Genomic DNA, 26656 nt, shown 5'->3' with positions numbered 1-26656 from the left:
ATGCAGCATGGATCCCCAGCTGCAGCAACAGCAGCCAGAAGCCCTGGGCTAAGGGCTCCTGCACATGGTGACCATAGATCCCCGCCAGGGCTGGAGAGAGAGTATCTCTCAACCCCTCAGCTGATGGCCACCATGGTGGACCCCGCTATTTCGATGTTGCGGGACGCGGATCGTCTACACGTGCCCTACTTCGACGTTCAACTTCGAAGTAAGGCGCTATTTTAGCGGCTTCGACGTCTCGCCACTTAACGTCGATGTTAATGTCGAAATAGCGCCCAACACGTGTAGCTGTGATGGGTGCTATTTTGAAGTTAGTGCCGCTACTTCGAAGTAGTGTGCACGTGTAGACGCGGCTTAGGTTGGATATTTGGAAAATCTATTGCACCAGGCGGGTGGTGAAGCACTGGAATGTGTTACTGAGACAGGTGGTGGAATCTCCATCCCTGGAAGTTTTAAAGTCCCAGCTTGACAAAGTCCTGGCTGGGATGATTTAGTTGGGGTTGATCCTGCTTTAGGCAGGGGGCTGAAGTCAATGATCTCCTGATGTCCCTTCCTGCTCTTGGATTCTGTGATTCTATGATTTGGAGCAGTCTGCCCCTTCTGACTTAGCTGGTTGCATTTGGCAAGAGAGCCTGCTTGTTTAGGTCACTAGGCTTCTCAGTGGCCTACCACCAAGCCATCCTGCTCTGTCTTGGCTATACTCTGTGGGATTCCATGAGTCTATCTTAGACTCCCTTCTAGAACAGATGGAAGCAGGTGACACTAAGGCTCGCAAACTTGCTAGATACTCTTTAAGGAAAGCCTCTCATCCCTGAGACACCCGTGCAGGGACCCTGGTAATAGGAGTAGCTCTCAGGAAATATTTCTGTCTGAGTTCATCTGGTCTCTCACACTAGAATCTCATGGCAAAATCAAAAACCTTTGTTTGAGGGCGGGGACCTCTTTAGTGACAAAAGTATCGAGATCCTGAAGAAGATCAAGAGCACTATGGCTACTACCTGCTCCCTGGGATTAACATTCTTCCTGCATTCTGAGGAGGTTTTCCTTACTCTTTCTGCTTTACTCTCAGCACCAAGGGATGATATAGGCTACCTCCTAAACTGGCAGCTGGCAAATACCCTCAACCCACAGGAGCAGGAGCCTGTGCTATTTTTCCTCACAACCCTTAGTATCAGTCTGTCAACAGTGATTTTGAAGGTATGATTTGAGAGTTGTGTATTGATGTGCACCTCATTGCTAATTCATCCCCCCCGCCCAATCCCCTCCCTTTGGACCTTGTTACTCAGCTATTCGTACCTGGACAACTCACTTGCCTTAGCAATCCAGTGCACGAGCAACTTCTTCCAGTCACTAGGACTGTTAAATAATTTGGAGAAAGCCTTGCTTCAGTCTGCACAGGTTATCACTTTATATGGATTGTACTCAGGCAGATTGCACTAAGGCAGAGCCTTTCTTCCAGAGGAGAGACTGTGCAAAATATGAGACTCCTTAACAGCTCTCCGTGAGCAACTTATACAGACCACAAAAGTTTTCCTGTGACTACTAGACCTGAGGCTTCTTTGATCTACATAGAATCATAGGGCTAGAAGGGACCTCAGGAGGTCACCTAGTCCAGTCCGCTGCCTCAAGCAGGATCAACCCCACTAAGTCATCTCAGCCAGGACCTTGTCAAGCTGGGACTTAAAAACCTTGGGGGATGGGGAAACCACCACTTCTCAGTAACGCATTCCAATACTTCACCACCCTCCTGGTGAAGTAATTTTTCCTAATATCTAACCTACACCTCTCCCTCTTCAACTTCAGACCATTGCTCCTTGTTCTGCCGTTTGACACCACTGAGAACAGTTTCTCACCCTCCTCTTTAGAGCTCCCCTTCAGGAAGTTGAAGGCTGCTATTAAATCACCTCTAAGTCTTCTCTTCTGTAAACTAAACAAGTCCAAATCCCTCAACCGATCCTCATAGGTCTTGTGCTCCAGCCCCTTAATCATCTTTGTTGCCCTCCACTGAACTTACTCCAGCACATCCACATCCTTTTTATACTGGGGGGGGGGCAAAACTGGACACAATATTCCAGATGTGGCCTCACCAGTGCTGAATAGAGGGGAAAAACCACTTCTCTAGATCTGCTCTAAATCCTCCTCCTAATGCACCTTAGGATGCCATTAGCCTTCTTGGCTACAAGGGCACACTGTTTACTCATATCCAGCCTTTCATCCACCATAACCCCTAGGTCCCTTTCCGTCGTACGGCTGCTGAGCCAGTCGTGCCTTTGCTTGTCTAAAAGTGAGACCCTTGCTGCGCTGGATGCAAGAAGCCACCCAGAGTATACACAGCCTGCAAAGGGATAGCGATTCTTTCCTTGAATGTACCCACAACTACAGTGGTAAGAGAACAGGGACCACATCCTCATGCTTTACTCTCTCTTCCAGGGGGTGGATGCAGGGAGAGGAGCCACGGCGGTGGGAGCGGAGGGTGGTCGGGAAGACCTGGGCTGGTCATGTAGTTCCACTACCCCCAGGGAAAGCTGGGATGGAGTGTGCTACTCCCCAGCTTCCCCCTGGCCTCCCTAGCGCCTCCTCCAGCCCTGGCCCCTCTCTCTGCTTCCACACCCTCCCTGCCCTGACCAGATCCTGCCCTTCACTTCGGACTAAATCAAAAATTTCCTCTCCCCTTCCAAAATCAGGTGATCCAAAAAATGGTCATTTAAACCATCAAGAAATTTTACCTCTTCATCCTGTCCTGAGGTGACATTACCCAGTCAATATGGGGATAGTTGAAATCTGCCCTCATTTTTGAGTTTTTATTTTGATAGCCTCTCTAATTTCCCTTAAGATTTCATAGTCACTATCCCTATCCTGGTCAGGTGGTCAGAAATGTATCCCTATATTATTATTATATTATTCTTATATGCTATATTCTTATTAGAGCATGGAATTACTATCCATATAGATTCTATGGAACAGTTTGGATCGTTTAAGGTTTCTACTGCATTTGATTCTACATTTTCTTTCATGTATAGTGCCACTCCCCCAAAAGCACCTGTTCTGTCCTTCTGATATATTTTGTACCTTGGTATGATCTTGTGCCATTCATTGTCTCCATTCCCTCAAGTTTCTGTGATGCCTATTATATCAATATCCTCCTTTAATACAAGGCAGTCTAGTTCACCCATCTTATTATTTACACGCAAGCATTTGTGTATAAGCACTTCAAAAATCTGTCTGCCATTTCCTGATGTGTTAGACTCTTTCACTTGATTGTTTCTCATCTGATCTTACCCATATTTTATCACCTTAAGGCCTCTTCTTTCTAGAACACAGAGAATCCCTATTAATAGATCCTCCCCAAGGGATGTCTTTGTGAGATCCGTGTGCTCTTCTGCCTCCATTGGCTTTCTTCCAGCCATTGTTTTAAAAACTGCTCTGTGATGTTCTAAATGGTAAATATCAGCAATCTGGCTCCATTTTGACTTAGGTGGAGCCCATCCTTCCTGTGTAGGCTCCCTCTTTCCCAAAACTTTCGCCAGTTCCTAATGAAGTTAAACCCCTCCTCCCTACACTGTCAGCTCGTCCATGCATTGAGACTCTTATGTTCTGCCTACTTAGCTGGCTCTGTCTGTGGGCTGTCTGAATGGAGGTGGGATAGTTCTACAGTGTTCCAAAAAGCCTCATCTGCTTTCCTTAGCTTCTCCAGTTCAGCCACCCTGGTCTTCAAAGCCCATATGAGGTCTCTGAGGGCCAGGAGCTCCTTGCATCAACTGCACAAATATGCTATCCATCCATCCATAGAGCAGGTAATCATACATGCTACATTGGGTGCGGTAAATAGGATAACTCCCACTCTGCTGCAATTTCCTCTTACAGTTAATTAGATTCTTGATAGGGTTTTTATTTAAATTGGGTAGTTTTGATTTTAGTTTAGTTTAAAAGAGATTTTAAAGAATGCCAAGCGTACCTATCTCCCTTCAAACTCCCACACAAAACTCCCTGTTAGCTGCGCTGTTCTCTAAGCTCCCTGCAGCTTACTATGGGCTTTATATAGCACCAGCTCCCTGGTTAAGGACTGACCAATGAACAGGGTATAGATTTCAAGTCCTTGTTAAGAAGCTCAGAGCTTCCAACTGCTGGCCTCAGTACGTGACCTTCAAACAGCAGCTTAGCATATGGATCTCCAAACAGACAAACACAAGCTCCGCGTACAGCAGCTACAGCTACACTGGCCCCTCCCTTTTGAAAGGGGCATGCAAACGCACAGGGTTGAAAATGCAAATGAGTTAGTGATATGAATATTCAGCACCTCATTTGCACAATGGCAACCACTCACCGTGTTGAAAGTGCTGCTTTCAAAACACGAACTAGCCATGTAGGTGGTGTTCCTTTGAAAGGAAACCCCACTTTCGAAAGCACCCTTCTAAGTGGGGCTTTCTTTTGAAGGAACCCTGTCCACATGGGTAGTTTGCATTTTAAAAGCGGACTTTCAACATGGCAAGTGTCTGCCATTATGCAAATGAGGTGCTGAATATTCATATCAGGACATAATTTGCATTTGTACCCAGCCTGTTTGCATGCCCCTTTCAAAAGAGAGGTGCCAGTGTAGACATAGCCAGTATGTTTAAGGGAAACAGCAAGTAACTCCCAAACACAAACTTACACACACTACAGACAGACACTTATCTAAAGGGTCTTGTGATTGCTTCTCCTTCACCTGGAGAACTCCCACATGAAATTTCTTGTTAGGTCCCTTAAAGGTCTGTATGGCAGCATTATTTGTTCATCACGGCTATGTTAAAAACATTCAGAACAGGATGTCCTGTGGCACCTTACAGACTAACAGATGTAAGGGAGCAGAAGATTTCAGATGCATCTGATGAAGTGGGACTTTGCCCATGAAAGCTTACACTTCCATAAATCTGCTAGTCTACAAAGTGCCACAGGATTCTCATTGTTTTTGTTGATACAGACTAACATGGCTACCCCTCTGATACTTAAAAATATTCAGGTTCCTTAAGGGCATGGCCAGTGCATTTCCCCCTGTTAGAGTACACCTATTTTCATGCAACCTAAATTTTGTCCTAATTATAAACTGATTCACCCTTGTTATGAACCTCTTGTAACTCCCTCGGAACCCCCAGCTTGTGCCGTGTGGGGTGTCTGCTTCCCTTTCCTCCTCTGTTCCTCCCCTGTAACTGCTGTTGCTCAAGCCTCTCTCACAAGTGGCTCTCAAACCAAACAGCCTTTCTGATACCAATTACAGTTGTTAGGAGGGTGAACAAGCTCAGAGTTTTGATAGCTACTGTATTTCACAATGACAAAGACCATGACAGAAGGTTCTTCCCAGCTTTCATACCTAAGGTGAGCTCAGATTTCCACCTATCTCAATGCATTTCCTTCCTCATGTCTTTCCCCACTCCCTTTCTCATCCAGTGGAAACTTGTCTTCATGTCTAGACGTACAAGAGGGACCTTTGTTTTTATCTGGAAAGGACAAAGTCCTTTAAAAATATCTAACAGGTTATTCATAGTGCCTGGGGAGCAGTACCAAGAGACATCCCGTGTCAGACACTTGCATACTGAATAAGGATATATATGGAACATTATCTCATCTTAGCTAAGAAACCAATATTTCCTGGTTTAAAGATCTGCACCATGAGAGCTACTGCTAGTGTATGCGTTCGCCAGGCATTACTCTTTTAACGTATTGTGCTCCAGCTCTCTGTATGAGAGAGTTGCGGTTGAGGGCTTATAAGCCTTAGAATGCTTACTAGTTGCCTGCATCTGGGAAAGCACGGAGGCCCTAGAAGAAAAAAGAGAGGTTACTTATCATTGGCTGTTGTTCTTAAAGGCCATGTCTACACTAGCCCCAAACTTCGAAATGGCCGTGTAAATGGCCATTTCGAAGTTTACTAATGAAGCGCTGAAATACATATTCAGCACCTCATTAGCATGCGGGCGGTCATGGCACTTCAAAATTGACGCAGCTCGTCCCAACGGGGCTCCTTTTCGAAAGGACCCCGCCTACTTCGAAGTCCCCTTATTCCCATCTGCTCATAGGAATAAGGGGACTTCGAAGTAGGCAGGGTCCTTTCGAAAAGGAGCCCCGTTGGGGTGAGCCGCGCGGCGGCGAGCCGCGTCAATTTTGAAGTGCTGCGGCCGCCCGCATGCTAATGAGGCGCTGAATATGTATTTCAGCGCTTCATTAGTAAACTTTGAAATGGCCATTTGCATGGCCTTTTCGAAGTTTTTGGCTAGTGTAGACATGGCCAAATAGTTATACCTGTGCATTTACTCTACCCGTCCACCTTCTTTATCTTGAGTTCTATTGAAATGCTGTCAGGGAGACAGACCTGAGGTTGTTGGAGATGCACTCCCTTGTTTAGAGCTGGGTGATGAGGTCACTCTCATAGGAGACCTCTTGTGCTTTTTCCAATGGGCCTGGATTTGCATGGCAGTTCTGCAGTGCGTGGTCAGGGGTGCCAAGTCCCAGCAGTGTGAATGGAGACAGGTGACTCTCAGAGAACAACATTTTCTGGTAAGTAACCTCTCTTGTCATATGCAGGCCCAGAATTGGGGGAGGGAGCCTTTTGAGATAGGTCACTGCTCCCCACATGGGACTCAGTCATGGTCTCCTTGTGCTGAGTGACAAAGAACTGGGCAGCTCTGTGCAAGCCTTTATTTATTCTGTCACAGTTTCTGCCTTTCCGTGTCCCTGGAGGGATGGTGGCACTAAGGGGATAGTGCCTTATGGGTCTCCACTGCCTTGTAACTCCCCAGCTTGTGCTTTGTGGGGTCAGTACCTCTCCCCTCCCCTTGATGGAGGGACTGACCCCTTTGCCTCTCTTTTTGCTTGTGCTGCTTGGATGCTGTTCTGACTGTCCTGTTCTTGTGGAAGGAGAGGATGCATAGGGAGCGGGAGGCAGCCACACAGCTTCTTGAGGCGAAGGAGGAGGTGAGGGGCTTGGTGGAAGAATTGTAGGGGAGCAGAAGAGAGACACAAAAATTATTCAACAACTGTAGGTAATGCCTTACTGTGAGAGAGGGCAGGAGGGGGAGGAAATGACTTTTATTGGATCAACATCTGTTGGTGAGAAACAAGCATTTGAATTTTAACAGAGTAGCTTGTCTCTTGCACCAACAGAAGTTGGCCCAATAAACGTTATTCTTCGAGTGCTTGCTCAGGTAGATTTTGTTCTAGGTGTGCACACCTGCATATGCAGTTGATGGAAATTTTGCTTTAGCAGTACCTGAAAGGCTGGCTCTAGCACCCTCTAGCACGCTGTGCTTGTGCCATGGTATATCATGTGCTTCCAGCCCACACTGTCTCAGTTCCTTCTTACCATTCATGGAGGTCAGCGGCTCTTGTTTGTCAAGAGCTAGCAGTTTTCTTCCATTGGACTTCGTGCCTTTGGGTGTCTGGTTGTAGCTAGTAGGGATATTGAATGGTTAACCAGTAAGCATGAGGCTTACTGGTTAACAGGCCCATGCCAGAGCGCCCCAAGCTGCGGTGGGACGCAAGTAGGTGTGTGCATACCTAGAACAGAATGCACATGAGTAAAAAATCCTGAAGAACAAACGTCGTGAAAGGTAGGTAACTGTTTTCTTACTTCACCCACCTTGTCTCTCTCATATCCTGGGCCCAACATGGCTGCAACATCACTCAGAGAGACTTCAGCAGCTCTCTCTGGCTAGCATATCCAAAAGAAGATTGAGATGTGACTTGATTACAGTAAATTAGAACCTTCATGGGAAGAAAACAGATATTACAAAGGCCTAAAGCCTAGTGGAGAAAGGCATAACAACTGTCCATGGCCACTTGCTGAAGTCTGGCTTATGCAGATTAGAAATAAAGCAGAATTTTCAACTAAGGCTGAAACTAACAATTGGATCAAACCACTGAAGGAAATAATGGATTCTCCATCTCCTGATGTCTTCAAATCAATGCTAGATGTTTTTCTAGAAAATGCTTTAGCCAAAAACAAATTGTCTCAATACAGGTGTGACTAGGTGAAATTTTATGACCTGTGTCACTCTGGATATTAGATTAGATGATCTAATTGTCCCTTCTCACCTTAAAATATATCAGTCTATGAGAAGCCCTGTAGCAGGGACTGTGGCATTCAGGGATGAATGGGAAATCTGCATGTCAAGAACGTGAGAAGCAGGATAAATTAAAGGGATTTGGAATACTGGCATTTCCTGGGTGACAGTGGGTCAGCATATGCTGTGGGTTACTTTTTCTCCAAGCTGATGCCTAAAGTGTTTTCTAAGTGACAGTGGTTGGTCTACTACCCGGACTTTTTCCCAGTCACTGAGGCCGTTTCTACAAAGGCCACTTTCTTTGAAAGTGGCATGGTAATACACAGCCCGAAACATGCTAATGAGGCGTGGATGCAAATTCCCTGCACCTCATTAGCATACGGTCACATGATTTGGAGTCCGGAAGACCATTCTTCCGGACCCCAAAACGCCATGTAGAAGAGCGGTGAGAGTTTCTCATGAGTTTTCCTGGAGATGAAGCCTTGCTTGCTGATAGGTACATTGGCTTGTGGTCTTACCCCTTCCTGTTTTCTATTCCTCTCCAGAACATCAGCAGTGAGCCCTTGCGATTGGACTATCGGACCCTGGCGGCTTTGCCCAGCAACAATTTACCAAGAGCCTCCCGTGCTGTAAGTGATGGAGGTTTCGCTGAGGCTGAGGGTGGACTAGTGCAAGAGGCTGACCAGGGATGGAGACAGCTACTGAAAGAGGTCCGTCGGGCAAGAGAAGGACAGTGTGTCCTTAGGAGGACCTGGCCTAGGCCTTCTGAGAAGCAGAGAGCACCAAGGCTGAGCTAGGAGTAGGCTTCTGGGTGAGGTGGAGCAGCTAGTGGCAAACAAGGTGCACAGCACTACCCAGCAGCATGCGAAGGGAAATGAACAGAATCCCAGATCCAAATGGCCCAGTAGGAGGCCAAATGTGGGACATGGCACACCATATCCAGGAGGCAGACATGACACCACAGCTTTTCTGACTTCCTTTCTATCAGTCCCAGAAAGGAGGGGCAGGGCTTTTTAGTTCCAGGAAAGGCTTGCTGGTAGAGTGCTGCACAGATATAAAATTTATATCCATGTCTACATAAATGAGCTGTGGATATCTGCATCCACATCACAGATGCAAAGACCTACAGATATAAAGCAAATATCTGCGGATGTGCAGGGCTCTACTCATTGGATTTAACAATTTGGTTAATGCTGACTTGATGGTGGAGAGACCATACAATCCCTTCCTGTCACCAGTGCTGTAACTAGCTAATTTTGCGCTTGAGGCCAGAATATAAAATTGTGCCCCCTCGTATAGTCATACTAGTTATTTCATAGAAAAAGGGAAAATACATAAACAACAACAACAAGCTGCTTACACTGGCGGGTGGGGGAAGTGTCTGCATCTGGTTCCCCCCTGGGCTCCCTGGTCGGGGGAGAGCTGTGTGTGGCAGACTCACTGCGCCCCTGTCTCACCCATCTCAGTGGAGCCCACTAGTGGCCACTCGTGGTGGACTGGGGGGTCATGAAGGAGGAGGGAGAGCTCAGTGGTCTGAGCATTGGCCTGCTCAACCCAGGGCTATGAGCTCAATCCTTGACGAGGCCATTTAGGGATTGGGGCAAATAGATGTCAGGGATGGTGCTTGCTCCTGCCAAGAGGGCAGGGGACTGGACTCGATGACCTCCTGAGGTCCCTTCCAGCTCCAGGAGATGTGCATCTCCATTATTTTCTAATATTTCTAAAACCGAGGACGGTAAGGGGTGGGTGTGCTGGAGGTCTGCGTGCACAGCAAAGACAGTAATGTGGGAGGCAGTGTGGTGTGGACAGACGGGTGTGTGTACAGGTGTTGATAGTGCTGTGTTCAAGCAGTGTGTGTGTACAAGTAGGGCATGTGTGATGGTGCTGTGCCTATGGGCAGTGTGTGTGTGTGTTTGCACGCGCATGTAGATGCTGCTAGTACTGTGTGTCAGGAGAGGGTGTGTGGAGATAGGGAAGTGTGTACAGGCAGGATGTAAATGGTGGTGATAATGTACCAAGAGGCAGGTGCATAGAAGTGCTGATGTCCCTCTGTGTACAGGTACAGGGTGTGGAACTTGGGTGATGTGCGGGAGCAGGGTACAGGGAAGTGGGGCAGGGAGCAGGGGCAGAATGTGGAAGTGGGGCAGTGCACTGGGGCAGGGTGTGTGGAAGTGGGGCATAGACTTGGGGCAGGGTGTGCAGAAGTGAGGCAGTGAGCTGGGGGGGGGTGCACGGAAGTGGGGCAGAGATCAGGGGCAGGGTGTGCTGAAGTGGGGCAGTGTGCAGGGGCAGGGTGTGCAGAAGTGGGGCAGTGAGCAGGGGCAGGGTGTGCAGAAGTGGGGCAGAGAGCTGGGGCAGGGCGTGCAGAAGTGGGGCAGAGAGCAGGGGCAGGGTGTGCTGAAGTGGGGCAGTGAGCAGGGGCAGGGTGTGCTGAAGTGGGGCAGTGAGCTGGGGCAGGGTGTGCAGAAGTGGGGCAGAGATCAGGGGCAGGGTGTGCTGAAGTGGGGCAGTGAGCAGGGGCAGGGTGTGCTGAAGTGGGGCAGTGAGCTGGGGCAGGGTGTGCTGAAGTGGGGCAGTGAGCTGGGGCAGGGTGTGCAGAAGTGGGGCAGTGAGCTGGGGCAGGGTGTGCAGAAGTGGGGCAGAGATCAGGGGCAGGGTGTGCTGAAGTAGGGCAGTGTGCAGGGGCAGGGTGTGCTGAAGTGGGGCAGAGAGCTGGGGCAGGGTGTGCAGAAGTGGGGCAGTGAGCAGGGACTGGGTATGCAGAAGTGGGGCAGTGAACAGGGGCAGGGTGTGCTGAAGTGGGGCAGTGAGCAGGGCAGGGTGTGGAGAAGTGGGGCAGAGAGCAGGGGCAGGGTGTGCTGAAGTGGGGCAGAGAGCAGGGGCAGGGTGTGCAGAAGTGGGGCAGTGAACAGGGGCAGGGTGTGCTGAAGTGGGGCAGAGAGCTGGGACAGGGTGTGCTGAAGTGGGGCAGAGAGCTGGGGCAGGGTGTGCAGAAGTGGGGCAGTGAGCTGGGGCAGGGTGTGCAGAAGTGGGGCAGTGAGCTGGGACAGGGTGTGCTGAAGTGGGGCAGAGAGCTGGGGCAGGGTATGCAGAAGTAGGGCAGTGAGCTGGGGCAGGGTGTGCAGAAGTGGGGCAGTGAGCTGGGGCAGGGTGTGCAGAAGTGGGGCAGTGAGCAGGGCAGGGTGTGGAGAAGTGGGGCAGAGAGCAGGGGCAGGGTGTGCTGAAGTGGGGCAGTGAACAGGGGCAAGGTGTGCTGAAGTGGGGCAGAGAGCTGGGACAGGGTGTGCTGAAGTGGGGCAGAGAGCTGGGGCAGGGTGTGCAGTAGTGGGGCAGTGAGCTGGGGCAGGGTGTGCAGAAGTGGGGCAGAGAGCAAGGGCAGGGTGTGCAGAAGTGGGGCAGAGAGCAGGGGCAGGGTGTGCAGTAGTGGGGCAGTGAGCTGGGGCAGGGTGTGCAGAAGTGGGGCAGAGAGCTGGGGCAGGGTGTGCAGAAGTGGGGCAGAGAGCAGGGGCAGGGTGTGCAGAAGTGGGGCAGTGAGCAGGGGCAGGGTGTGCAGAAGTGGGGCAGTGAACAGGGGCAGGGTGTGCTGAAGTGGGGCAGTGAGCAGGGCAGGGTGTGGAGAAGTGGGGCAGAGAGCAGGGGCAGGGTGTGCTGAAGTGGGGCAGAGAGCAGGGGCAGGGTGTGCAGAAGTGGGGCAGTGAACAGGGGCAGGGTGTGCTGAAGTGGGGCAGAGAGCTGGGACAGGGTGTGCTGAAGTGGGGCAGAGAGCTGGGGCAGGGTGTGCAGAAGTGGGGCAGTGAGCTGGGGCAGGGTGTGCAGAAGTGGGGCAGAGAGCAAGGGCAGGGTGTGCTGAAGTGGCAGGAGCTGCAGCGGTGTCGCTGCCCCTGGGGACCTGAAAGAGGCAGTGGTGGGGGCTATGAACTCGGGTGGCAGGAGCTCCTCGGGCTCCCCGAACAGCACCTTGCGCCCCTCATCCCTGTGCGTGAGACGAGTGCCTGACTCGTCTCGCCCTTATTACTGCCGCGCCTGTCACCTCGGCCATCCCACATGCCACACCTCTTCCTCTCCTGTCCCAGTCCCGTTGCCGGCAAGCCTGCCTCAGCCTCTCCTCTCTACCCGTCGCCTTGGGCCCTGCCTTGCCTCTCCCCTTCTTTTTTCTCCCATCACCCTGGGCCCCACCTCCGACCCCTGCCTCCTTTTCCTGGTCCCTTTCTCAGAGTGCCCATTCTCTGCCTCCCTGCTCCTTCGTCCATTGCTTCACCTCCTGATCTGTCCCAGTCCATTATCCTGAGACTCCACCTCCCCTTTTCTTTTGTGCCCGTCATTGCACGGCTCCCCATTCCCTCCCCTCTAACTCCGCCGGCCATGCTGCTTTTCCTAGTGGTGGTTACTCACACAGAATAGTCCCATCAGGAAAGAATGTCGTGTATTTTTATCATCTTTTAATGTGACTTAGCGGCTGGAATCAAGGGGAAAGCCCTTCCCCTGCGAGCAGCTGTCTCTCTCTAGCCAACCCTGAAGTGTCTTGTGAAGGACTGCTTGGGGTCAGCTAGCCTCCTGGGTCCTTGCCTCAGCCTGGGAGTTCCTAGGGGCTGTGGAATGTGGGGCTTCACAACCTGCTATTTTGTAATGTGAAGGGGCAGCAGGCGCGTCTATAAATGTCTCATTTCAGACAGAGTGGCAGCTGATGTCCATGTTCATCTCTCTCCAGCTGTCCTGTGCCCAACCCCGTGCATACCCTTGACACAGAAAGCATGGAGTAGGGGTGGGATGGGTCTGCAGGCACGACAGGAGTGCTGGATTTTCTCTCTCGAGTACAGTTAAGACCTCTGGCCTCCGTCAGGAAGGCTAAGCTCAGGATTAGGGCAGCCAGAGTGGAAGTGAACTGGTAATTTATCGGGTTCTTTGCGATCTGTCAAGTGTAATGAAGGTGACAATTTCTGTTCCTTTTTAGCTCCTGTTCCTTTCTGTAGGTCAGATTCTTCTAGCTGGTCACCTTTCTGACTAATCAAGCTATGTCTATATTTGGTCTGTCTCACTTTATCTGCAGCATGATCCCTGGTTCAGCCTGTGCAGCTTCATTTACTCCTGGCTGTGTTAGGTTCATTCACATTAATTGCAGCTGGGTCTAAGAGTTTGCCGCTTTGAAAAGGCGGGATTTCACTGGAGGAGCATGACTCAGAGAAAGCCAGTGCTATCTGGAGTGTCTGTGCCTATCTAGCTAAACACATCTCTGAGGGATCAGGTCCTTATGGAGGGGCCTAGTTCTCTTTATTTCTCACACTTCTGAGCAGGGGTTGAAAGGCACAGAGCTGCAGCAAGACTCTAATTCTGGGTCCTAGATGGGATTCCTTTTCGGAGCTCCTGAAAGTTTAACCCCAGGGAATGGGCAAGAATATAAACCTAACTTGTGTCAGTCTGTTTTGCTGGATATGGCCCCTCTTCATGGGTTGATATCAGGGATTTACGGCAAGTAACAGGTTTTGTATTTGCATGTTATAGCTTTAAAAGCCAGCTTTGAATGAGTCAACTCCAAATTGTCCACACAGTTGTTTCTGGGCAACTGTTTGCTACATCTATTGGTGAGTTCTCTATCTTAGTCACATCTATGTAGTACCCAGTGCAGTGAAGTCCATTGGCAATGAGCTTGGCTCTTTCACAGATTCATTGATTCAGAGATTTTTAAGACTACAAGGGATTAGTATGATCATGTACTGAGCCCTCTTGCATAACACGGAGTGACACTCTCACTCAGGGCTGGATCTGAAGAGGACCTAGAGCTGTTAATGTTTTGAGAGCCCCTTTTTGCATTTTCAGTGTCTTTCATGTCCTGTTGTACCTCTACCCATTGCTATATTGCCAAAAACTCTTTAGTTAAACCCCTTAGATCATTTCAGTTCCTGTTTTTAAGTGTGGTGTACCTGTTGTAAAGCCAAGTAAAGTTCAAACAAACAAAACCAATTGAATTGTGGCACATAATTGGTAGTAATACACCATAATGCTATGGTTTTAATTATGTAATCACCTATACACGTTATGTATATTTTGAGGGTTGTCACAGGAGTCACAAGCTGCATGCTCTGGAACTGCGCTGAGCAACAAGGGACTGGATTGCACCCTCAGCAAGTCTGTGGATGACAAAAAACTAGGGGGAAAGGTGGATACATTGGAGGGTGGAGAGAGAATCCGGAGTGACCTGGATAAGTTGGAGGGAGGACTGGGCCAAAAGAAATCTGATGCAGTTCAACAAGGAGCAGTGTAGAGTCCTGCACCTGGGGCGGAAGAATCCCAAGCGTTGTTAGAGGCTGGGGACCAACTGGCTCAGCAGCAGTACAGCGGAAAGGGACCTAGGGGTTATGGTGGATGAAAGGCTGGATATGAGCAAACAGCATGCCCTTGTAGCCAACAAGGCTAACGGCATATTGGGGTGTATTAGGAGGAGCATTTCTAGCAGATCTAGAGAAGTGGTTGTTCCCCTCTATTCGGCACTGGTGAGGCCACATCTGGAATATTGTGTCCAGTTTTGGGTCCCCCAATATAAAAAGGATGTGGATGTGCTGGAACAGGTTCAGCAGAGGGCAACAATAATGATTAAGAGGCTGGAGCACATGACCTATGAGGAGAGGCTGAGGGATTTGGGCTTGTTTAGTTTACAGAAGAGAAGTGGGGGTGATTTAATAGCTTCCTGAAGGGGAGCTCTAAAGAGCAGGGAGAGAAACTGTTCTCAGTGGTGTCAGACGGCAAAACAAGGAGCAATGGTCTGAAGTTAGAGGGAGAGGTGCAGGTTGGGATATTAGGGAAAACTACTTCACCAAGAGGGTGGTGAAGCACTGGAATGCGTTGCCTAAAGAGGTGGTGGAATCTCCATCCCTAGAGATTTTTAAATCCCAGCTTGACAAGGTCCTGGCTGGGATGACTTAGTGGGGGTTGATCCTGCTTGAAGCAGGGGGCTGGCCTAGATGACCTCCTGAGGTCCCTTCCAGCCCTATGATTCTGTGATTCTATGAAGGCAGGCAGGACATTGCACGATGAAAAGAAGCTTCTTCAGCTTCAGTGCTTCCCATGTCTGAGATCAGAATGAGCAGTTCTCTTTACATCTAGTGAGATCCCCACAGGGAGTCCCCCTGGGTAGGACACCTGTGAAGCCTGGCACATCCTGAAAGGGCCCTGTGCACACCTCTGTAGTGACTCCCAGCCAGACAGTTATTCATTGACAGGGACACAGCATAAAACAGAGTTTATTAGCACAAAAAGCAGGAATATTTAGCAAAGTTCATATTGGAGAGAATCCAGGGCTCTGGACTCCTCCCTCCGTGTCCCAAAATAGGTGACTGACCAGTTTCCACCAGTCCATCTTCTGACCTCACTGTAGTCCCTTCTCTGTCCTTCGTCCTTTTCCTGGGCAAATGATCACATGATCGCTTTGCTTCCAGCACCCTGCAGAGGAGCCCGGGGAGTGGGGAGCAGGAGGAGGGAACAGCCATCATAAGAACCTCCATACTGGGTCAGACCAAAGATCCATCTAGCTCAGTATCCTGTCTTCTCATAGTAGCCAATGCCAGATGCCCTAGAGGGTGGGAACAGAACAGGTAGTCATTGAGTGATCCCTCTTCTGACAGAGGCCATGGGCACCATTCCAATCCATCATGCCTAATAAATGTTGGTGGATCTAACCACCATAAACTTACCTAGTTCTTTTTTGAACCCCGTTAACGATTGCTGGGTTACAAGTATCAGCCATTTTCTGTGCCTGTGGTACTCATACCTGCCCTCTAGTATGGGCAACCTTAGAACCATCAGTGTAGTCCTGAGAGAGCAGCTGGCCCAGCCTCCTGCGCCGCTGCCTCCTCCCCCAGCTGCCCCTGTTGCCTTCATCCTGCCCAAGCTCCACCTGGCTATCATGCTGGACTTTGCTGGGTGGCTCATGGCCACGGTAAGTACCACTGTGCCAGCCCCCGCTTTACCCAGGCACCCTCTTTCCCCCTGCCAAGCTCAAGCCTGCTGCACCCCATCCACAGGCATAGCTCCCTGTGTTCCCGGCCCCATCCCAGCCCCAATGGGGATCCGAAACCTGGGGTGATAGGGGATCCTGTGGCTGCTGTGGCTTGCGGTCCCTCACCCCCTGTCCCAAGCCCACCCCTTGACCCAAGCTCCCCCCCCATGTATATAGTTCCCCATGTTCACCCCTTAAATATCTGTTTGTATAGTTTATATTTTTCAACACAATTTGTTTCGTTAGGTAAACAGTTTATTTTTCTGCACTTCTGTGTCCCTCATTATTGAGGGGGAGGAGTGGTGAGGGGTGGATGGGTAGGAGGGGTTGTGTGGGGGCAGTGAGGGATGGATGGGCGGGGAGGGCTTATGGTGGGGACAGGGTGGGCCTGCAGGGGAGTGGGGTGCCCAAGGGAGGATCACTGCGGCCCACGGGCGAAATTCTCCTGGAGGGCCTCCTGGATCCGCACCCTGTCACAGTGGGCTTAGCGATTGGGAGCCACAGCCAGCTCATCATACTCTGTGAGGAGGGTCTGTTGTTGAACAGGTCCAGTGGCCTGTATGCAGCCACATGAGACAGGACTGCCAGGGGTAAGCCACATTCCCCACCACGCACAGGGGCATGGTGATGTCTCCAGCCGTGAGCTCCTGGTGTGGGATGTAGGTCCCCCACTCCATCCTCCAGCAGAGCTAGATAAAGCATCAAAATATGGAAGAGTCCTTATAATGGGTCAAGTTATTGCTGTCCCTGTTCAAACCACATGTTAATGTGTCGAATTTGAATATGAATGTTAGTTTTTTAGCATTCCCTCTGTAGACGGCTGTTAAAGTCCCTTTTCAGTAGAACACAAACTTTCAGGTTTTAACAGAATGACCCACTCTATTGAAGTGCTGGCTGACAGGTTTGTGTATTTGGAGATTTTTGATGTCTGTCATCATCATCACCAATAACTGTGGGCTCAGCACCCGTTGGTGTCTGATGCCTCTCTCGCTTATTTCCTTCCATCTTTCCTTGTCCAGTGCAGAGTGGCTTAGTCTCTGTAGACTAGCTCCGTACCAATCTACTATATCATCTATCCATTCTCTGTGGGGTCTGCCCCTCCTATTCGAACCATCCATTATGCTGAATACCAGGGTCTTGATTTTTTGTTTGTCGTTCATTCTGCAAATATGCCCAGATAGTTGTAGTTTCTGTTTTATAACCTTCTGCAGCAGGTTCTTTTTCAGCTGTATCTTTCTATATAATTCCTCATTGGTGACCTCCTGCATCCATCCTATTCTCAGAATCTTTCTGTAACAACTCCTTTCGAATGCCAATATTCTTCTTTTTGAATCTTTCGTTATCAACCATGTCTCACATCCATACAACATGCTGCTGAACACACACATTTTCAAGATGCTTAGCTTCATTCCTAAGCTAATTGCTTTGCTTTTCCAGATCTTATCCATTGCCTTCAAACTCACTCTTGCTTTCGCTATTCTAGTCACTATTTCCTTCTTGCAGTCTAGATCATACGTTATGTTGCTCCCCAGATATGTGAACTTCTCTACATTTTCTAGTTCAGTACCATCCACACTGATCTTCCTTTCTATTTCCTTATCTCCAAATACCATTGGTTTTGTTTTATCAATGATCATAATTAGTCCATACTGCTTCCCTTCTTCATTTAACACCTGCACCGTTTTCGCTAGCTTCTCCTCATCTTCCTCAATGATAACTATATCATCCGCGAAACTCAGGTTGTTAATTCTTTCCCCATGCATAGATATCCCTTCTATCTCTTCCTTGATCTTGTCCATCACTCTCTTCAGATGTGTGATGGAGATACTTGGAGATATTGGATCTTCTGGTCTAGTACCTCTACTTGTTTTAAACCAACTTCCCAACTCCCCGCATGTTCTCACCACTGCCTCCACGTTGTCATTGATATCCTTCAACAACCGTATCAGTCTGTTATCCACTCCGTATGACTCCCACACCGTCCAACATTCATTGTCAAAGAGTGTTTGCAATCTGTCATATACATGGCATGGGGGCATTGTTGGCACCTGATGGCATATATGATGTTAGTTGAGGAACAGGAGCATGTGCCCGTGATTCTGTAATTAACGTGGTTAGGTCCAGTGATAACAATTGTTCTAATCTGTCAACCTTGAAAACAATTTTTGGACCTCTGTGATTTATATATTGAGTCTGTTCTGGTATGGCTATGATCTGAAGAAGTGGGTCTGTCCCAGAAAATCTCATCACCTAATAAATTATTTTGTTAGTCTTTAAAGTGCTACTGGACGGCTTTTTTGTTTTGATAGAATACAGACTAACACGACTATCTCTCTGTCACTATTCAACATCTCTCGGCAGTATTCAAGAGGTGGGCGTACCATGGATTTATATAGAGGCAATAAGCTATTCTCTCTCTTATCTTCTATCCCTTTTTAAATGATTCCTGACATTCTGTTTTCTCTTTTGACTTCTGCTGCATAGTGAATGGATGTTTTCAGAGAACTCTCCAGTGACTCTAAGGTCTTTCTCTTGAGCAGTAACAGCTAATTTAGTCCCCATTATTTTATATGTATAAGTGGGATTGGTTTCCATTTCTCAGCTTCCAGGCTCTGAAGGGCTGCATTTGCCTTCCTGTTCCTACACTTCCCAAGAGGGGTTGTGCTCTCCTTCCCACTATGTGGGCAAGGCAGGCTGGTGTAGGGTTAGTGGGATCTAAAGTCCTCCACAGCCTGGAGTCTCTGCCCATGTAGCATCTTGGGGTTCCTCTCCAGCATTGGAGAACAAACAGAGAGCAGCGTGACAATGGCAGACCTTGGCTATACTAGAGGAAGGGTTTGTCCGTTCACGAAATTACAAACTTCATCAGACAGAGATGCAGCTCAGACAGGCAACCGCAATCTTTTGCCAGCATAGTTTATATCAGTTTCCTGAATGAAGTAGGCTACTGAATGAAAAGGCCTGTTTTGCTGTTACAATTTCATCTGCACAGGCTTTTTTTCTGGCAACATTAAGGCCGTGTCTACACTTGCTAAATACTTCGAAATGGAATAGGGGATTTCGATGTTGGCAGTGTCCTTTCGAAAAGGACCCCTATGTAGACAAGTCGTGTGCAAGTTAACCGTGGCACTTTCAAAGTTCCACGGCTGCCTGCATGCTAATGAGGTGCGGAATGTGCATTTCAGCTCCTCATTAGTGTTCTTTGATTTGGCCATTAGCATGGCCATTTTGAAGTTTCTAGTAAGTGCAGACACAGCCAAAATCACTTAGGGGTATGATTTTTTTTAATCTATTAGTGTTGTCCAGACCTCAGTGTCTGTGGAAAACTGATATAAGCCAGTGCTCTCCCTCTAGCTGCCTGAGCATGGGAAGGGGTGGGTGGGGGCTGGGAAGACAAGGGCACCAGGAATTTCTGGTGTCTTCGGCCTGCCAGCTGCCACTAGAGTGATCCACCTACCCTTCCCTGGAGGGCTATTTTTGTAAGTGTCACTCTGACTTGGGCTCCAGAATGTGATTGGAGCAGAAAGGGTCTCAGTGCTCTTTAGCCTGTGTCTGGGTGGAGGAGGTTGGAGTGCTGGACTCTGTGACTCTGCTTCTCCAGAGAAAGGTTAGGCTGCATACAAGGCTCATGTACCAGTGAGAGCCTGGTCTCTGAAGTACAGAGGAGAAAAGGTCAGTGCTTCCTTCAGTATAACCGCCGGGAAGAGGGTGAGTGTGACGTGTGGCGCCTTTGCATGCCCCATTACTGCCCTGATGGGTGTGTCTAGAGTTGCTTGTGCTGTCTTCTGATGGGGAAGAATGTGTCTGGTGGAGGCTGAGCTGCTTTCACGCGCAATGTGATTAGTTGGAAGGGTTTAACCTATGCCTGTGCAGTGACAATGAGCAGTGGATGATGCACTGTCCATTTCCTTGTGTGTTCTCCCTGGGACCCTTTACTGTTCAATGCTCTGGAGCACGTGTGGGGTGTGAGCTGCAGATGTATGTGGGTGTGCTTGTATCCAGGCTCAGTGTGTGTTTCTGGCTGCACGTGTGGTCTTAGCGTGAACAGGAAGTATCTGGGGGCATGTGATACAGATATGCTTGTTGTGTGTACGCCCTTATATGCAGGCAGAGCAGGAAGTTCCCCTCTCGGAGGCGGCTCATGGGATTCCATAGGCAAGGCCTTGCCAGGAGACATGAGAATTTTAAACACCTTCGTTGCACGTGAGGCTGTTCAGCACGTTTTAATTCTGCTGGTGCAGAGCCAGGGTACCGTGGTGATGGACATTGTGTGTCGAGGTTTTCTGTCCCCAGTGTCGAGCAGTAACGGTGGCAGTGACTGGCGCCACACGTGCTCCCTCCTCTTCCTTACACTGGCTGCTCTTTCCTCCTGTTTCTGACTTTTGTTTCTCTCTCAGCTGGTTCAGAGTGATAGAGCCATCTCTGGAATGGAGAGTGACTGCACCATGCTGCCTCTGCTCGAGGTTCTGGGCAGCCAGTATTCAGATCCTGACTCAACTGCAGGCCTGAGCAGCAATGTGACTAGCACACTTCCGGACCTGACATCACCTAGCCAGCAAACAGATAAAGCGTCACTCACCCTGCTGCACATGCAGAAGCCTTTGGGCTGCCCCCTGGCCGAGGGCCAGCTGCCAAAGCCCCAGGAGCCAGAGCAAGAGAATATGGTCGACTCTCAACCAATCCTCTTCAGTGAGAACCCCTTTGTGGTGGCCAATCGAAGAGGGAAAGCAGCAGGCAAGGCCTTTCTGGGGGGCCCTCCCCTTGGCTACGGCCAGGCGGGAATTCTGAAGACTAACCTTTACTCCAAGGCAAGCCAACCTGCAGCATGCTGTGTGTAGCATGCGGTCACACCAACTAAAGCCCACTAGTGTCCTACTAAACCAGTGAGCATGCCCTCCCGCGGGTCCTGGCAGCACAAAGCGTGTGCAGAGGTTGACCCCATCTAACACAGAGCAATGCCTGGTGCTGTGTGTGTTGTGTTGCAGCAGACTCCTGAGGGCCTCCCACGTTTCTGTGTGCAAGCACTTGCCATTCCCATGGCAGGGAGCAGCAGCGTTAGGGTCACTGAGGTGTCCCGGTATCAGACAGCAAGTATACAAGGAATGAGCCCAGTCTGTGCTGGTAGGTCAGTGTTGCTGGGGGTGGCAGTGTCCCATCTGTGTTGGGAGGCTGGCAGTGATACAGGAAGTGGCAGTTGAAGTGTTCTTGTTCCCCAGTCTGTGCTGGGGTCAGTCACACGGGGATGGTGATGGCAGTGCCCTTTGTCTGTGATGGGGTCAGTAACACGGGGATGGTGATAGCGGTGCCCCGGTCTGTGATGGGGTCAGTAACACGGGGATGGTGATAGCGGTGCCCCGGTCTGTGATGGGGTCAGTAACACGGGGATGGTGATGGCGGTGCCACGGTCTGTGCTGGGGTCAGTGACATGGGGATGGAGATGGCGGTGCCCTGGTCTGTGCTGGGGTCAGTAACAGGGGATGGTGATGGCGGTGCCCAGGTCTGTGCTGGGGTCAGTGACACAGGGATGGTGACGGCGGTGCCCCGGTCTGTGCTGGGGTCAGTGACACATGGATGGTGATGGCGGTGCCCCGGTCTGTGCTGGGGTCAGTAACACGGGGATGGTGATGGCGGTGCCCTGGTCTGTGCTGGGGTCAGTGACACAGGGGTGGTGTTGGCGGTGCCCCGGTCTGTGCTGGGGTCAGTGACACGGGGATGGTGATGGCAGTGCCCCGGTCTGTGATGGGGTCAGTAACATGGGGATGGTGATGGCGGTGCCCCGGTCTGTGATGGGGTCAGTAACACAGGGATGGTGATGGCGGTGCCCCGGTCTGTGCTGGAGTCAGTGACACGGGGATGGAGATGGCGGTGCCCTGGTCTGTGCTGGGGTCAGTAACACGGGGATGGTGATGGCGGTGCCCCGGTCTGTGCTGGGGTCAGTGACACAGGGATGGTGATGGCGGTGCCCCGGTCTGTGATGGGGTCAGTGAGACAGGGATGGTGGTGGCGGTGCCCCGGTCTGTACTAGGGTCAGTGACACGGGGATGGTGATGGCGGTGCCCCGGTCTGTGCTGGGGTCAGTGACACGGGGATGGTGATGGCAGTGCCCCGGTCTGTGCTAGGGTCAGTGACACGGGGATGGTGATAGCGGTACCCTGGTCTGTGCTGGGGTCAGTGACACGGAGATGGAGATGGCGGTGCCCTGGTCTGTGCTGGGGTCAGTGACACGGGGATGGTGATGGCGGTGCCCCGGTCTGTGCTGGGGTCAGTGACACGGGGATGGTGATGGCAGTGCCCCGGTCTGTGCCTGGGGTCAGAAACACGGGGATGGTGATAGCGGTGCCCCGGTCTGTGCTGGGGTCAGTGGCACGGGGATGGAGATGGCGGTGCCCTGGTCTGTGCTGGGGTCCGTGACACGGGGATGGTGGTGGCAGTGCCCTGGTCTGTGATGGGGTCAGTAACACGGGGATGGTGATGGCGGTGCCCCGGTCTGTGCTGGGGTCAGTGACAAAGGGATTGTGATGGCGGTGCCCCGGTCTGTGCTGGGGTCAGTGACACGGGGATGGTGATGGCGGTGCCCCGGTCTGTGCTGGGGTCAGTAACACGGGGATGGTGATAGCGGTGCCCCAGTCTGTGATGGGGTCAGTGACACGGGGATGGTGATGGCAGTGCCCCAGTCTGTGCTGGGGTCAGTAACACAGGGATGGTGATGGCGGTGCCCCGGTCTGTGCTGGGGTCAGTGACACGGGGATGGTGATGGCGGTGCCATGGTCTGTGCTGGGGTCAGTGACACGGGGATGGTGATGGCAGTGCCCCGGTCTGTGCTAGGGTCAGTGACACGGGGATGGTGATGGCGGTGCCCCGGTCTGTGCTGGGGTCAGTGACACGGGGATGGTGGTGGCGGTGCCCTGGTCTGCGATGGGGTCAGTAACACGGGGATGGTGATGGCGGTGCCCCGGTCTGTGCTGGGGTCAGTGACACGGGGATGGTGATGGCAGTGCCCCGGTCTGTGCTGGGGTCAGTGACACGGGGATGGTGATGGCAGTGCCCCGGTCTGTGCTAGGGTCAGTGACACGGGGATGGTGATGGCGGTGCCCCGGTCTGTGCTGGGGTCAGTGACACGGGGATGGTGGTGGTGGTGCCCCGGTCTGCGATGGGGTCAGTGACACGGGGATGGTGGTGGCGGTGCCCCGGTCTGTGCTAGGGTCAGTGACACGGGGATGGTGATGGCGGTGCCCCGGTCTGTGCTGGGGTCAGTGACACGGGGATGGTGGTGGCGGTGCCCCGGTCTGTGCTGGGGTCAGTGACACGGGGATGGTGGTGGTGGTGCCCCGGTCTGTGCTGGGGTCAGTGACATGGGGATGGTGATGGCAGTGCCCCGGTCTGTGCTGGGGTCAGTGACACAGGGATGGTGATAGCGGTGCCCAGGTCTGTGCTGGGGTCAGTGACACAGGGATGGTGGTGGCGGTGCCCCGGTCTGTGCTGGGGTCAGTGACATGGGGATGGTGATGGCGGTGCCCCGGTCTGTGATGGGGTCAGTGACACAGGGATGATGATAGCGGTGCCCCGGTCTGTGCTGGGGTCAGTGACACGGGGATGGTGATGGCGGTGCCCCGGTCTGTGCTGGGGTCAGTGACACGGGGATGGTGATGGCGGTGCCCCGGTCTGTGCTGGGGTCAGTGACACGGGGATGGTGATGGCAGTGCCCCGGTCTGTGCTAGGGTCAGTGACACGGGGTTGGTGATGGCAGTGCCCCGGTCTGTGCTGGGGTCAGTGACACGGGGATGGTGATGGCTGTGCCCCGGTCTGTGCTAGGGTCAGTGACACGGGGTTGGTGATGGCAGTGCCCCGGTCTGTGCTGGGGTCAGTGACACGGGGATGGTGATGGCGGTGCCCCGGTCTGTGATGGGGTCAGTGACACAGGGATGGTGATGGCGGTGCCCCGGTCTGTGCTGGGGTCAGTGACACGGGGATGGTGATAGCGGTGCCCCGGTCTGTGCTAGGGTCAGTGACACGGGGTTGGTGATGGCTGTGCCCCGGTCTGTGCTGGGGTCAGTGACACGGGGATGGTGATGGCAGTGCCCCGGTCTGTGATGGGGTCAGTGACACAGGGATGGTGATGGCAGTGCCCTGGTCTGTGCTGGGGTCAGTGACACAGGGATCGTGATGGCAGTGCCCTGGTCTGTGCTGGGGTCAGTGACACGGGGATGGTGATGGCGGTGCCCCGGTCTGTGCTGGGGTCAGTGACACGGGGATGGTGATGGCGGTGCCCTGGTCTGTGCTGGGGTCAGTGACACAGGGGTGGTGTTGGCGGTGCCCCGGTCTGTGCTGGGGTCAGTGACACGGGGATGGTGATGGCAGTGCCCCGGTCTGTGATGGGGTCAGTAACATGGGGATGGTGATGGCGGTGCCCCGGTCTGTGATGGGGTCAGTAACACAGGGAAGGTGATGGCGGTGCCCCGGTCTGTGCTGGAGTCAGTGACACGGGGATGGAGATGGCGGTGCCCTGGTCTGTGCTGGGGTCAGTAACACGGGGATGGTGATGGCGGTGCCCCGGTCTGTGCTGGGGTCAGTGACACAGGGATGGTGATGGCGGTGCCCCGGTCTGTGATGGGGTCAGTGAGACAGGGATGGTGGTGGCGGTGCCCCGGTCTGTACTAGGGTCAGTGACACGGGGATGGTGATGGCGGTGCCCCGGTCTGTGCTGGGGTCAGTGACACGGGGATGGTGATGGCAGTGCCCCGGTCTGTGCTAGGGTCAGTGACACGGGGATGGTGATAGCGGTACCCTGGTCTGTGCTGGGGTCAGTGACACGGAGATGGAGATGGCGGTGCCCTGGTCTGTGCTGGGGTCAGTGACACGGGGATGGTGATGGCGGTGCCCCGGTCTGTGCTGGGGTCAGTGACACGGGGATGGTGATGGCAGTGCCCCGGTCTGTGCCTGGGGTCAGTAACACGGGGATGGTGATAGCGGTGCCCCGGTCTGTGCTGGGGTCAGTGGCACGGGGATGGAGATGGCGGTGCCCTGGTCTGTGCTGGGGTCCGTGACACGGGGATGGTGGTGGCAGTGCCCTGGTCTGTGATGGGGTCAGTAACACGGGGATGGTGATGGCGGTGCCCCGGTCTGTGCTGGGGTCAGTGACAAAGGGATTGTGATGGCGGTGCCCCGGTCTGTGCTGGGGTCAGTGACACGGGGATGGTGATGGCGGTGCCCCGGTCTGTGCTGGGGTCAGTAACACGGGGATGGTGATAGCGGTGCCCCAGTCTGTGATGGGGTCAGTGACACGGGGATGGTGATGGCAGTGCCCCAGTCTGTGCTGGGGTCAGTAACACAGGGATGGTGATGGCGGTGCCCCGGTCTGTGCTGGGGTCAGTGACACGGGGATGGTGATGGCGGTGCCATGGTCTGTGCTGGGGTCAGTGACACGGGGATGGTGATGGCAGTGCCCCGGTCTGTGCTAGGGTCAGTGACACGGGGATGGTGATGGCGGTGCCCCGGTCTGTGCTGGGGTCAGTGACACGGGGATGGTGGTGGCGGTGCCCTGGTCTGCGATGGGGTCAGTAACACGGGGATGGTGATGGCGGTGCCCCGGTCTGTGCTGGGGTCAGTGACACGGGGATGGTGATGGCAGTGCCCCGGTCTGTGCTGGGGTCAGTGACACGGGGATGGTGATGGCAGTGCCCCAGTCTGTGCTAGGGTCAGTGACACGGGGATGGTGATGGCGGTGCCCCGGTCTGTGCTGGGGTCAGTGACACGGGGATGGTGGTGGTGGTGCCCCGGTCTGCGATGGGGTCAGTGACACGGGGATGGTGGTGGCGGTGCCCCGGTCTGTGCTAGGGTCAGTGACACGGGGATGGTGATGGCGGTGCCCCGGTCTGTGCTGGGGTCAGTGACACGGGGATGGTGGTGGCGGTGCCCCGGTCTGTGCTGGGGTCAGTGACACGGGGATGGTGGTGGTGGTGCCCCGGTCTGTGCTGGGGTCAGTGACATGGGGATGGTGATGGCAGTGCCCCGGTCTGTGCTGGGGTCAGTGACACAGGGATGGTGATAGCGGTGCCCAGGTCTGTGCTGGGGTCAGTGACACAGGGATGGTGGTGGCGGTGCCCCGGTCTGTGCTGGGGTCAGTGACATGGGGATGGTGATGGCGGTGCCCCGGTCTGTGATGGGGTCAGTGACACAGGGATGATGATAGCGGTGCCCCGGTCTGTGCTGGGGTCAGTGACACGGGGATGGTGATGGCGGTGCCCCGGTCTGTGCTGGGGTCAGTGACACGGGGATGGTGATGGCGGTGCCCCGGTCTGTGCTGGGGTCAGTGACACGGGGATGGTGATGGCGGTGCCCCGGTCTGTGATGGGGTCAGTGACACGGGGATGGTGATGGCGGTGCCCCGGTCTGTGCTGGGGTCAGTGACACGGGGATGGTGATGGCTGTGCCCCGGTCTGTGCTAGGGTCAGTGACACGGGGTTGGTGATGGCAGTGCCCCGGTCTGTGCTGGGGTCAGTGACACGGGGATGGTGATGGCGGTGCCCCGGTCTGTGATGGGGTCAGTGACACAGGGATGGTGATGGCGGTGCCCCGGTCTGTGCTGGGGTCAGTGACACGGGGATGGTGATAGCGGTGCCCCGGTCTGTGCTAG

General features: G+C 52.6%; 1 protein-coding gene across 23 annotated transcripts in view; it reads left to right on the top strand.

Annotated features, from left to right (window-relative positions):
* Positions 1-26656, top strand: part of SCRIB (scribble planar cell polarity protein) — a 341713-nt gene that overhangs the window by 202286 nt on the left and 112771 nt on the right. For 16 of the 23 annotated variants that reach the window (XM_074986390.1, XM_074986386.1, XM_074986388.1 and 13 more), the window contains 2 exons: positions 8579-8743; positions 20421-20831. In XM_074986390.1, coding sequence (XP_074842491.1) covers positions 8579-8743; positions 20421-20831 — 576 coding nt within the window. The remainder of the gene's footprint in view (positions 1-8578; positions 8744-20420; positions 20832-26656) is intronic. The other 7 variants (XM_074986397.1, XM_074986395.1, XM_074986393.1 and 4 more) reach the window with 2 other exon arrangements.

This window comes from Carettochelys insculpta, chromosome 2, assembly GCF_033958435.1.
Source record: "Carettochelys insculpta isolate YL-2023 chromosome 2, ASM3395843v1, whole genome shotgun sequence".
Lineage (NCBI taxonomy): Eukaryota > Metazoa > Chordata > Testudines > Carettochelyidae > Carettochelys > Carettochelys insculpta.
The sequence above is the reverse complement of the archived record's forward strand: the minus strand, read 5'-3'. Positions and strand labels throughout refer to the sequence as shown.